The sequence below is a fragment of the Emys orbicularis genome, chromosome 9, assembly GCF_028017835.1.
Source record: "Emys orbicularis isolate rEmyOrb1 chromosome 9, rEmyOrb1.hap1, whole genome shotgun sequence".
NCBI lineage: Eukaryota > Metazoa > Chordata > Testudines > Emydidae > Emys > Emys orbicularis.
Window position 1 is genome coordinate 72,902,414 of NC_088691.1, and position 14,121 is coordinate 72,916,534.

A 14,121-nucleotide genomic window follows, 5' to 3' on the forward strand; every position below is an offset into this window, starting at 1 on the left:
GAGAGGCAGAATGGGAGGGCCACGGTGGTGCTAAGAGGGAATGCGCTGGTTCATGACAACACGACAAGGATCGGTGCCGCGAGGGTGGAGAGCGGCGCCGTAATGCCAGGGAGTAGTGCCAGGACCGAGACCGGTGCCGAAGTCTAGACCAGTGTCGGGATCTGGACCTTGTCGGTGATGACGACCACCGACGGGAACAGCGTCTGGACCTGGACCTGCTCCTTGACAGAGACTGGTGTTCGGAACGGCGCCACAAGTATGACCTGCGCCGTGGAGGAGAGCGGTGCCGGGACTGCGAGCTATGCTGAGAACGGTAGCGGTGCCGCGGCTCGGTTGACGGTGCCGACGGATGGATAAGGGCTGGTTTGCCCCTTGAAGGTATCACTCGGATCAGTGCCGAAGACTTGGGCTGTTGAGGCGATGCCGAGACAGTCATGGCAATCAGATCCCTCGCGGCCGCAAAGGTATCTGGTGTAGAAGGAAGCTGGATCTCGACCACGCTACGAGGCAGGGAGTCCAGGTGCACTGGACTCAATCGCTCCACCCTCGGTGCCGGAGTCAACGGTGTTGAAGTTGGCACTTGCACTCCTGGTCGCTCTATGGGACGCGGCGCTGAGGGCGGGTCCAGGAAGGCTGGCGTCTGTTGAGGTGGGCCAGCCTTTTCCAGTCTACGGTGCCACTTCTGACCAGGCGAATGGGAGCGGCGCCGGACCAATGGTGGCTGTGGTGCTGGGGAATGCCGGTAACACGGGTCTCTATCAGAGTCCGACTGCAATGCAGTTCCTACCGGTGCCGCTGGGGCGCTGCACGCCGAAGCACTCGGTGCCGGGTCTTGGCGTGGCACTGGACGTTGAGGGCTAAGAACCGCCTCCATGAGGAGCTGTCACAGACAAAAGTCCCGCTCCTTTTTAGTCCGGGGCCAGAAACCTTTGCAGATACTGCACTTCTCGGTCTGATGAGATTTCCCCCAGACACTTTAGGCAAGAGTCGTGGGGGTCTCCCGTTGGCATGGGCTTGGAGCAGGACGCGCAGGGTTTAAAGCCCGGAGCCTTGGGCATGAGCCCAAGCTACCGGTAGGAAGGAGGGAAGATCCCTACCAACCCGCTAGAACTATTTACACTATAACTATATGAAAAACTATATAACTACACTAACTATAAACTATTTACACTGTTAAGAGGAAAAACGCTAGGGAGAGTGGAAAGCGGCAAAGCCGAGCTCCACAGTTCCAATGACTGTCACGGGCGGTAAGAAGGAACTGAGGGGGCGCTGGGTCGGCTGGGGTATACATCCAGCGCCATAAGGGCGCCACTCCAGGGGGCTCCACAGCCGACCCACCAGGTGTTGCTAGGGTAAAAATTCTCCGACGATCGTGCATGCAGCGCGCACAGGCCTAATTGGAATCGATATGAGCAAGCACTCCAAGAAGAACTATAATGTTATAGTAATAGTTCCCTGCTTTTTGCACACTGAATCAGGGGTGCTGGAACAATTTGTATAGTGGTGATGCTGAGAGCCATTGAACCAAACTGTAAACCTTGTATATAACTGAAACCATTTCAAGCCAGCACACCTAGTTCCAGCACCTATGCACTGAATGGTCAAGAGATGCATTCTAAATCCCTTTCCCCGCTTAGCACACCTGTGCAGCATAGGACTAGATCTGATATGCTGATTTGGATATTTGCACTTAGAATTGTGCATCCGCTACCAAAGGGGATCGTTAAATGTGATCTATCCCTCTTGCACTTGATCTTTACCAATCAGTCACAACCTAAGAGACAGGTGTAAGGGCTGGGACAAAACCAGATGAAACTGGAAAGACCCTGACACAACAGATGGAAAAAATGAAAAGACAATCTTGAGTATAAAAATTTCTATTGACTATTTTATGTGATAGGAGTCTACTATTCCCTGTACACATACCTGCTATTGATTCTAAAAAAAAAAAAAAAAAAAAAAAATTACACACTGTAAAAATACACCCTTCATTTGACATCCACCCACACGTGTACATAAAGAATATCAAGGCCTACATTTTCCAAAGTGAGTAGTGATTATGCATCCAAACCGTGACACCTTAAAGGGGGCCTGATTTTCAGAAAGTACTGAGAACCTGTTCTTTGAAAACAGGCCCCTTTAATGTGTCTCAATTTGAACACCTAAAATAAGTCACTTTTGAAAATTTAGGCCTTGGTGGTCTCTATATACATGTCTGTGTAAAAGACAATTGTGAAATTGTGATTCCTCCCCTGTGCTGAGTGCACCAATTTATACTGCTTTCTATCCTTCTGAAACAGAAATAAAGACTGAAGTCTGTACACTAAATCTTAGAAAAGTACCAGCTTGTCAGCTGTATAGTAGATTTTTATATAGCATCAAATGATTTATTTCTCATTTTCATTTTTTGGCAGCACACAAATATTATTTGCAATTCAAACATTCCTTTTCATTGACATTAACTAGAATATATTTCACAAAGGTGCAAATAAAAATCCTTTTTATTTACAGGTTCTGGCATTCTCTCTTTTTCTTAACTACTGAATGCGAGCTTCAAAAACCGGTATGAATGCAGCCCCAATCTAAAGGCTTTTTTATGAGCTCATTCACCTTGACTCTCACTGGTTTTACTAAAAGGTCTTCCTTGGCACTATGCAGAGATTAATTCAGAGCCACATAGGTAAAGGAAAGACCTCCAACAAAGAGTCCAGGTCCCAAGATTTGAAAAGTCTGACAGCAGCACTGTTTCACCGTTTCCATCACATCAATCAACAACTTGCAGTGAAAATAGTTTGAGTCAAGGTGAATGAGCTTATAAAAAAGGCTTTAGATTGGGGCATTGAACCACAAAGTGCCCTCTGCCCACCCCTGGAGCTGGAGGAGCAGTTACCTCACCAGGCTCCTTCCTCTCTACCCCCAAAGACGGTGGGGGGGGGAGTGAACATGCAGTACCCCTTGAAGATAAAGGAGTAGAAGAAAGATTACAGCCACTGCGCAACCCCCTCCCCACCCAAGAGAACATCAAAGGAAGAGGAGGCCCTACAACCTTGGGTCCCTAGACTTCCAGTGCAGGAGATGCTAGCCAGGGTAGGGAAGAAAGCCCCAAGAAAGGGGATGAGCAATACTTGGGACACTCCAAACACTGTTCTGGAACATTCAGCTGCTAAGAACAACACCAACAGCTGGGACAATTTTTATTTGGGTCGCATATCCCTGCTGTGTACAAGGCCTCAGAATTCTCTTTAAATGTCACCAGTGGCCGCTTCTCCTTATATCTGGGAAAACACTGTTGCACAGAGAACGAATAACGCAAAAAATATGGCCACTAACCACACCATTGCTAAATCATCCTTTTGCCTGGCATACTAATGGTTCCAGTTATCTGGGGAAGGTGGATGAGAGTAAATACTCTTTCCATTCTCTAACCAGGGACAGGAAAGGGGCAGAGCCAGAGTACATAAGAACAGCCGTACTGGGTCAGACCAAAGGTCCATCTAGCCCAGTATCCTGTCTTCCGACAGTGGCCAGTGCCAGGTGCCCAGAGGGAATGAACAGAACAGGTAATCATCAAGTGATCCATCCCCTGTCGTTCATTCCCAGCTTCTGGCAAACAGAGGCTAGGGATACCATTCCTGCCCATCCTGGCTAATAGCCATTGATGGACCTATCCTCCATGAATTTATCTAGTTCTTTTTTGAACCCTGTTATGGTCTTGGCCTTCACAACGTCCTCTGGCAAGGAGTTCCACAGGTTGACTGTGCATTGTGTGAAGAAATACTTCCTTTTATTTGTTTTAAACCTGAGGCCTATTAATTTCATTTGGTGACCCCTAGTTCTTGTGTTATGAGAAGTAGTAAACAACACTTCCTTATCTACTTTCTCTACATCAGTCATGATTTTATAGACCTGAATCATAACTCCCTTAGCTGTCTCTTTTCCAAGCTGAAAAGTCCCAGTGTTATTAATCTCTCCTCATATGGAAGCCGTTCCATGCCCCTAATCATTTTTGTTGTCCTTTTCTGAACCTTTTCCAATTCCAATATATCTTTTCAGTACTCCAAATGAGGTCTCACCAGCGCCTTGTATAACGGAAGCAGCACCTCCTTGTCCCTACTAGAAATACCTCGCCTAATGCATCCCAAGATCGCATTAGCTTTTTTCACAGCCACGTCACATTGCCGACTCATAGTCATCCTGCGATCAACCAGGACTCCGAGGTCCTTCTCCTCCTCCGTCACTTCCAACCGATGCGTCCCCAGCTTATAACTAAAATTCTTGTTAGTCATCCCTAAATGCATCACCTTACACTTCTCACTATTAAATCTCATCCTATTATTATTACTCCAATTTACAAGGTCATCCAAGTCTCCCTGCAGAATATCCCGATCCTTCTGCGAATTGGCAATACCTCCCAACTTTGTGTCATCCGCAAACTTTATCAGCCCACTCCTACATTCGGTTCCGAGGTCAGTAATGAATAGATTAAATAAAATCGGACCCAAAACCGAACCTTGAGGAACCCCACTGGTGACCTCCCTCCAACCTGACAGTTCACCTTTCAGTACTACCCGCTGCAGTCTCCCCTTTAACCAGTTCTTTATCCACCTCTGGATTTTCATATCGATCCCCATCTTTTCTAATTTAACCAATAATTCCTCATGCGGCACAGTATCAAACGCTTTACTAAAATCGAGGTATATTAGATCCACCGCATTTCCTTTATCTAGAAGGTCTGTTACTTTCTCAAAGAAGGAGATCAGGTTGGTTTGGCACGATCTGCCTTTCGTAAACCCATGTTGTAATTTGTCCCAATTGCCATTCACCTCAAGGTCCTTAACTACTTTCTCCTTCAAAAATTTTTCCAAGACCATGCATACTACAGAAGTTAAACTAACAGGCCTGTAGTTACCCGGGTCACTTTTTTTCCCCTTCTTGAAAATAGGAACCACATTAGCTATTTTCCAGTCCAACGGTACCACCCCCGAGTTTACAGATTCATTAAAAATTATCGCTAAGGGGCTTGCAATTTCTCGCGCCAGTTCCTTCAATATTCTAGGATGAAGATCATCCGGTCCGCCCGATTTAGTCCCATTTAGCTGGTCAAGTTTGGCTTCCACCTCTGATACTGTAATGTCAATGGCCCCTCCTTTATTCCTCTCTGTCCTGCTCCCTCTATTCCTAAGCCCTTCATTAGCCTTATTAAAGACCGATGCAAAATATTCATTTAGATATTGTGCCATGCCTAGATTATCCTTAATCTCCACTCCATCTACATTCTTCAGCAATCCCACTTCCTCTTTCTTTGTTTTCTTCCTATTTATATGGCTATAAAACCTCTTACTATTGGATTTAATTCCCCTCGCGAGGTCCAACTCTACACGGCTTTTGGCCTTTCTCACCGCATCCCTACATGCTCTGACCTCAATAAGGTAGGTTTCCTTGCTGATCTCTCCCCTCTTCCATTCTTTGTACGCTTTCTGTTTTTTCTTAATCGCCCCTTTGAGACGCCCGCTCATCCAGCTAGGTCTCCTGCCTACTAACTGTTTTCCCTTTCTCGGGATACAGGACTCGGACAGCTCGTGCAACTTCAGCTTGAAATAATCCCAGGCGTCATCTGCCTTTAGATCCCTAAGTATGTTAGCCCAATCCACTTCCCTAAGTAGTTGCCTTAATTTATTAAAATTGGCCTTTTTGAAATTGTAAACCTTAGTCACAGTTTTATTTCTGTTAATCCTTCCATTTAGTTTAAACTGAATTAGCTCATGGTCACTCGAGCCAAGGTTGTCCCCTACAACCATTTCCTCAACGAGGTCCTCACTACTCACCAGCACCAAATCTAAAATGGCATCCCCCCTCGTCGGTTCAGTTACTACTTGATGAAGGAATTCATCTGCTAGCACGTCTAGGAACATCTGAGCCCTATTATTGTTACTAGCATTTGTTCCCCGATCTATATCTGGGAAGTTAAAGTCCCCCATGATTACACAGCTCTTATTAGTTTTTACTTCCTTAAAAACATTAAATAGTTCTCTGTCTGCATCCAGGCTAGATCCTGGCGGTCTATAGCACACCCCAAGCACTATCTCAGGGGAGGCTCTAGTAGTTGTATCATCTGCAAATTTTGCCACCTCACTTGTTTACCCCTTTTTCCAGATCATTTATGAATATGTTGAATAGGACTGGTCCCAGAACAGACCCGTGGGGGACACCACTATTTACCTCTCTCCATTCTGAAAACTAACCATTTATACCTACCCTTTGTTTCCTATCTTTTAACTAGTTACCAATCCATGAGAGCACCTTCCCTCTTATCCCATGGCAGCTTACTTTGCATAAGAGCCTTTGGTGATGGACCTTGTCAAAGGCTTTCTGAAAATCTAAGTATACTATATCCACTGGATCCCCTTGGTCCACATGCTTGTTGACCCCCTCAAAGAATTCTAGTAGATTGGTGAGGCATGATTTCCCTTTACTAAAACAATGTTGACTCTTCCTCAACAAATTATGTTCATCTATATGTCTGACAATATTGTTCTTTATTATAGTTTCAACCAGTTTGCCCGGTACTAAAGTCAGGCTTATAGGCCTGTAATTGCCAGGATCACCTCTGGAGCCTTTTTAAAAAATTGGCATCACATTAGCTATTCTTCAGTCTCTGGTACAGAAGCGGATTTAAATGATCGATTACAGACTACAGTTAGTAGTTCTGCAATTTCACATTTGAGTTCCTTCAGAACTCTTGGATGAACACCATCTGGTCCTGGTGACTTATTGCTGTTTAATTTATCAGTTTGTTCCAAAACCAAAGGCTTCACTTCAGCAATCCTTGACTGGTGTATGGCTCATAGCAGGTAGTAGACAGCAGGCATAGTTGGAGCATTTTCAACAGGAAAGGCACAGTACTCAAAAACTGCTGAGGAGGAGTGGCTGTGAAAGGAAAGGTGGGGTACTCTGGAAAGCCAGGAGCCAAGAAACAGCCATGGTGAGCAAACGAGGTAACGAGCTCCTGTCTACTTTAATCTGTGATTACTGGCACTGACTTTTAGTACTAATACCCTGCTGCAGTAAATGATCACATCCGATACATGAAACTGTATCATTAACTGTTCTGTCCATTATTTGGCTTCCATTTTAGCTGCAGGCAAACACCATTTCCAGTTCTTATTTGGCTGCCTACTCAGTTATATTCAGTTTATCACACCTACTTTAAACAGTTGTTTGTTACATCAGCATAGGACAAGGGAGGGCAAACTATGGCCCGCGGGCCGGATCCGGCCCATCAGGGCTTTCAATCCAGCCCGTGGGATTGCCAGCCTCGTGGTGCAGCGGGGAACTGCAACCAATGGGAGCTTTGGGAGTGGTATCCGCAGGCAAGGGCAGCGTGCGGTGGAGCCGCCTGCCCCACCCCACTTCCAGAAGCCACTGCCGGACATGTTGGCCACTTCTGGGAGTGGCGCAGGGCCAGGGCAGACAGGGAGCCTGCGTTAGCCCGGCTGCGCACCGCTGCCACCCCGGAGACACTTGAGGTAAATGGCACCGGGCCGGAGCCCGCACCCCAAACCCCTCCTGCACCCCAAACCCAAGTACCCTGCCCTGAGCCCCCTCCTGCACTCCACACCCCAACCCCTGCTGAGCCCCCCTCCTGCACCCTGAACCCCTCCTGCACACCACACCCACTCCCACACCCCGCACTCCCTCCCGCACCCCAATCCCCTGCCCCAGCCCTACATTCATGGCCCTGCATACAATTTCCACACCAAGATGTGGCCTTCGGGCCAAAAAGTTTGCCCACTCCTGGCATAAGAGCAGGATGGAAACTGATTTATAGACTAATACAATGGCCTCCCATGCTGATGGTATCTGCAAGATACCTGCCATTACTATCTCGCAAATAGCAGTTCTAAACTACACATTTTAATCTCAAATGCATTTCACTCATTGTAGTTGGTGTGAAATGTTTTAATTATATTTAGACTGCTGCGTTGAACAAAATGCATGCAACTTTCTTTAAAAACCTTTTCAAATTAATCTACCTTCTTCTCGGGCATCTAAGACAATGGTATGTGACTGTCTCACAACTATTCAAGGATTTATCCTCACAATATTCTTGCGAGGCAGATAAGACTTATATCCATTTCATGGATGGAAAAAACAGAGGCACAGAACAGGGTCACACCAGCAATCTGTGGCAGAGGTGGGCACTGAACCCAGATTGCCTGAGTCGTGGTCCAATGATTTAATCACAAAACCAGATATCAACCCCTGGCATTTTGATGAATTATTTAGGAATTTTGTTTCGTTTTGCTAGGTGTCAAAATAATTTTGAAAAATATATGCAACAAAACAAATAAAATGTTTCAAAATGCATTATTCATTATTATCCAAAGTGCTTGCATGATAAAGTATGGAATTTTGATATGTAGATTTAGAAATGTGTAAATATAACAAGAATAAAAATTTACAAAAAAAATACTTGCACACTTCCCAAATTGAAACACCTTATAGACTGGTGTAAAGGGACAAATTCAACTCTCAGTTATACTGTGTAAATCCAAAACTCTACTGCCTTCAATGGAGTGGCACTGGATTCACACTGTTTAACTGAGACCAGAGTGTAGCCCAGATATAATGATGAGCAATTAAAATAATGCTATATTCTAATTTGGAAGCAGTACAGCCTTTATATTAGCTGATGCTGTGCTACTACACATGAATTTGAAGTAGATATAGCAAAGAGATTCCATTTACTTTCCCTTTCCCCACAACAAACCTGGCATGTCGGATAGAAGCAATTGCACTACTAAATTCACTGTCAATGCTTCTACAGTTGTAGAACTCCTCATAGGCTGGCCTGGAAGAGCCTTGGTATTCAATGCGGCTGATGCGACAGATCCCCACAATCAGAATGATCAGCATAAGGACAAATGCGACACAGAGGGCTCCAATTATGATGTAGAGGGAATGACGAGGCATGTTTGTTAGACTCTCTGCCATGTGCCCAGACTTCCACTGCAGATCTGGCAATAATACATAAATAAATACAAAAACAAAATTATTATTTTATTTCCTTCCTGCTGAATAGAAATTGAGTGCATTCATTTCCAACATTTCTATATAGACTTCTGTTGTTAAAGATATTTGACTTTAAAGTTATATTTTCCATTTGCGGGTCAGCCATGGACATAGCTGTTTTTAACATGCTGTAAATACCAATATCACAAAATCTGAAAGAGAGTTTTGATTTTGATTGGCCATGTAACTGCTGATTGATGATCATTAGTTGCAATGGATACAAGAGCAGGGTTCTAATTACCAGCTCTGCCACTGATTTGCTCTATAACCTTGAGCAAATCACTTAACCTCTCTGTACCTCCATTTTCCCATCTATACTTTCATAGTTTATTTATAGCTTTCAAAGTCAGAAGGGAGCATTACATCTTCTAGTTTGTTCTCCTGTATAAAACAAAGGTCACAGAATTCCACACAGCTACCCTGGCACTGAGCCTAATAACTTGTGTTTGACTGAATCATGTCTTCCAGAAAGGCATCCAGTCTTGATCTGAAGACATCAAGAGATAGAGAATCCACCACTTCCCTTGGTAGTTTGTCCAATGATTTATCACCCTCCCTGTTAAAAATTGATGCCTGATTTCAAATTTGAATTTGTCTGTCTTTAACTTCTGGTCACTGCTGCTTCTTCTGCCTTTCTCGGCTAAATTAAAGCCCTTTAATACGTGATATTTTCTCCTTGTGAATGTACTTCTACACCATAATCAAATCACCTCTCAAACAGATTGAGTTCCTGTAAGTCTTTTGCTGTAAGGCATTTTCTCTAGCTCTTGAATAATTTTTGTGGCTCTTTTCTGCATCCTCATAAATTTTTCAACAGCTGTTTAAAAAAATGTGGACACCAGAACTGTATCCAATATTGGTGTCATCAATGCTATATACAAAGGTAAAATCACCTCTCTATTTCTATTCACTATTCCCCTTGTTTATACATCCAAAGATTGCATTTGCCCTTTTTGCCACATCAGTTCATGGGGGGGGGGGGACGCATATTGAGTTGCTTGTCCACTATGACCCCTAAAATCCTTTTCAGAGTCACTGTTTTCCAGGATACAGTTCCCCATTCTGTAGGTGTGACTTGCACTCTTAGATTTATGACCTTGCATGTGATTGTATCAAAATACATCTTGTTTAAATGGGTCCAGCTTGCCAGATCACTCTATATGACTTGCCCTGTCCTCATCATTATTTACCATTCTGCCAACGTTTGTCTCATCAGCAAGTATTATCAGCAGTGATTTATATTTAATACCAGATCATGCTCCAGATCTTGGAATCAGAGAATTGTAGGATCGGAAGGGACCTCAGAGCCCCTGTGCTCAAGGCAGGACTAAGTATTATCTAGACCATCTCTGACAGGTGTTTGTCTAACCTGCCCTAAAAAATCTTTAGTGACAGAGATGCCGCAAAAATCTCCAATGATGGAGATTCTCACTCAAGAGCTGTGAGACACTCACTTTTATGTAGCACTTTAAAACCAACAGTTGTTACTATTACTTCACTTGCAAAAAAAAAAGAAAAGAAAAAGAAAAAAAGAATCACCCTTGGACACAATTAAATAATTTAAAGGACTCCTGTAGGGTAAAACAGCTGCAAAAGAGGTTCCTGGTAAAAGAGGTTCCTGTGTGGAGTAACTTTCTCATTGACTTGCGAGCATATATCTCAAAGGGTTTGCAAAATATTAAAGACTGACTATTAAACTATTAAGTCATTCAAGCAGTGCAATATACAGCTATAAGTAAGTAGACTGTACTTGATTACAGGCAATCCAAGTCCTGAGCTTCCCATACTTTCTATCCAAGGAAATAAAAAAGAACAGTTCTTAAATCTCGGATACACATCCCGGGAGATTACAGTTGTCTGCCTTGATAAAATAAGCAGGCTTCACTTGAAAAGAAAGCATTTCAGTACTCTCTGTGTGAGATCCAGATAAGGAGATAACATAGCCCTGGTGTATGCTCACATTTGACTGATGCCTTTTAACACAAGCCTATTATTTTTGCATCAAAATATTTCCACTTCATTTCAGCTATTTAATCATCAGGAAAATCACATAAACATGACTGAGTCTCTGCATGTTTTATGTTGGGTGATTGGGCTCTAAATAAATAGATTTTGTTTTATAATACAGTCAAAGCTTCATTTAGGGCCAGACTGTTCCTAACCCTTACAGGAGGTACATGAGGATGGGGAGGTGGAAGGATCCACCACAATTGCAGTCCTTGTGCTCAAGGGGGAAAACTGCTCCCTTCCTTACTCCCCTGGGATGCATGGTGCCCCAAAGGGATAAGGAGGTGAGATCCTGGCTTTAACCCCCTACACTTACAGAACTAGCTGATCACATTGCAGGGAGCACCCTGGACCTAATAAAGGGGTTGCAGTACTGAGCATGCATAGGCTTGTTTGTATTTGCTTTTGCACAGAACCCTGAAATTCTGATCAATCTGAACCACAAAGCATTTAATGATTTAATGTTTTTAAGGATTTAATATTGTCATGTTCTCTGCTTGCTAGTGAATGAAATGGCCCAGCTGTGTGGAGTTTATTTCAATTTTGGAAGAGCCGCTGTTTTCGCTCCATAGCGCATCTATCAGACACGCTGTTCTGTTGGAAAATACACTCGGCCAAATTCAGACCTAATGTCAGCAGATACATTTCCACTGGAGGCACGGAAAACCTGATTCTGGCCCACTGTCTTCAATCTCTGGATGATAAGGATGTGAAGAATTTCTTCTGTTCTTTTTCCATAGATAAAATCCAAAAGATGCATGGCACATATTCCATAGCTTAAGAAGAAAGTAGTGGTGACTCAAATTTATGATCTTCTCAGTTGCCACAGCAACCATGATAAGATTCAGTAAGATTGTAGATTATGACATATACATATATACTCCTAGGATTATCCTGTAAATGATTTTCTCTGAGTAATACTATCGTTTAACTTTCCTTGCTGATTATATTATCCATATCTGTAGAGTCTGAAAAGATATTAGTGCTGAAAGATAACGTGCAGGCACTAAGTGGTTTATAAACGGGCAATTTTATACATAGTTGCAAACTTAAATCTTACGTTATCCTCATTGGCCAAGAGTATTTCATTTTAGTGGGAAATTTTTTCTCTTGTGTAACTCAGGTTGGTTGCAGTGTCCCTCTAGGATTTATTTTTAATTCCATTGTTTTTCAGTAGACATTGCTGTCACTGGGAAAGACCACAAAATGATATAATAAATGTGGGGTTTCATTGGCAGGCAAATTATTTCATGCTGAATGGACAGTCTGGAGAATATTTGGAAGGTAGTTAAAGGATACAGTTTAACAGGTAGTTGAAGAGCCTTAACCCTGAAATAGCTGTGAAAACAATAACCCCAGTGAAATAGATAGTTGGATCAGTTGTGAAAAAGCTGCACAGGATGTGGAGCTGTCAATTTTAGACAGTTTCTCTGCAAAGGGATGAAGTAATGCACAATCTCACCAGCCTCCTTTCTGACTAAAGCAGATCATCATAAAAGGCAAGGTTGGCTCAGTTTAGGAATGTGGCTGAGTTACACCACCACACTCCATCTCCTGTGAAAGTCTGGAACTCAACTTCATCACACGTTTGAGTCAGTCAGGTCAGGAGGGTGGATCAATCACATGAAGCTAGCCCTTCAATAGTGAATTTTATTTCCAGTGCGTCAGTATATGGAAACTCCTGAAGCTGTCTGATGGATGGTCTGCATGGCTTTGACAATGAGGTATACACTGCTGAAATGGAGGCAGGTTAGTTGAGATATGAAATCAATGGGCCAAATTGAGACAATTCAAAATAGGATCAACTCCAGTCAAGTCCACTGAGGCCTGGTCTACACTAGAAAATTAGGTTGGTTTAATTACACTGGTCAGGGGTATGAAAAATCCACACTCCTGAGCAGCATAATTAAGCCAACCTAAGTCCCCGTGTAGACAGCACTAGGTCAATGGAAAAATTCTTCCATTATCCCAGCTACCCCCTCTCAGAGAGGTGGATTATCTATGCAGACAGTGTAGGTAGTGTCTATCCTGAATCACTGCAATGATGCCACTGTAGTGTTTTAAATGTACACAAGTCCTGAGTCATGTCCATTTATACCAGGTTTGAATATGGCCCTTTTCTTTTGTAGACATACTAAGAATTGCACTTGGCCTCTAACCATTTAGTCATGACAACGCAAAGACAGAGAAGGGAGTTCCCTGAGGTACACGGCTCTTTTGAAAAGTCTATTGAAGATCAAGTGTTTTCAATCCTATTCTGAAAAAAGATTTCTTCAGAAATCCATCCAGATTTATCTTGGTAATCCTTTATACACAAGCTGAAATCCTGGCTCTTTTTTTTTTTTTTTTTAAGTTTTAAATGTTTTTAAGGTTTAAGTTTAATTCTGTAGATTTACAAGAAGTGCTGAACTTTTTTGGTTTGTATTATAATTATGTTTGAGTGTTGTAAAGTGCCGCGGTTAGATTTTCTAGGCAGGTGCCCTATAAATGACATGTTATTTGCAGAGGCAAGGTGGGTGAGGTAATATCTTTTATTGGACCAACTGCTGTTAGTAAAAGACATGAGCTTTCAAACTTACAAGAGCTCTTCTTCAGGTCTGGGAAAGGTACTCAGAGTGTCACAGCTAAATACAAGATGGAACAGATAGTTTAACATGAGGCGTTAACATGTTGTAAGAGGCCATATCTCTGCAGTCATAGGACAAAGGATGGTTAGTGTTATAGATTGTTGCAATGAGCCACAAATCCAGTGTCTTTATTGATTTTTAGTGTCTAACAAAGTTACAAATTTAAGCTCCCAGGCTCATCTCTTGAAGGTGGTGTGCAAGTTTTCTTTGAGCACAAGGACTAAGAGGTTAGACACGGAGTGATCTTTTTGTGAAAAATGTTTGCCTGCCGCCGATAGGGTGTTTTTGTGTTTTATAATTTTTCTGTGAGAGTTCATTTGAGAGTGTAGTGATTATCTTGTTTCACCCACGTAGTTGCTATAGAGGCATTTAGTGCACTGGATAAGGTACACCGCATGTTGTGATGGGCATGTGT

General features: G+C 43.1%; 1 protein-coding gene across 1 annotated transcript in view; it reads right to left on the reverse strand.

The window, feature by feature from the left end:
* The window catches only part of DNER (delta/notch like EGF repeat containing), a 277,948-nt gene that overhangs the window by 6,530 nt on the left and 257,297 nt on the right, over window positions 1-14,121 (reverse strand). Inside the window, exon 12 of the mRNA XM_065411069.1 lies at window positions 8,771-9,017. Within this exon, the coding sequence (XP_065267141.1) occupies window positions 8,771-9,017 (247 nt within the window). The remainder of the gene's footprint in view (window positions 1-8,770; window positions 9,018-14,121) is intronic.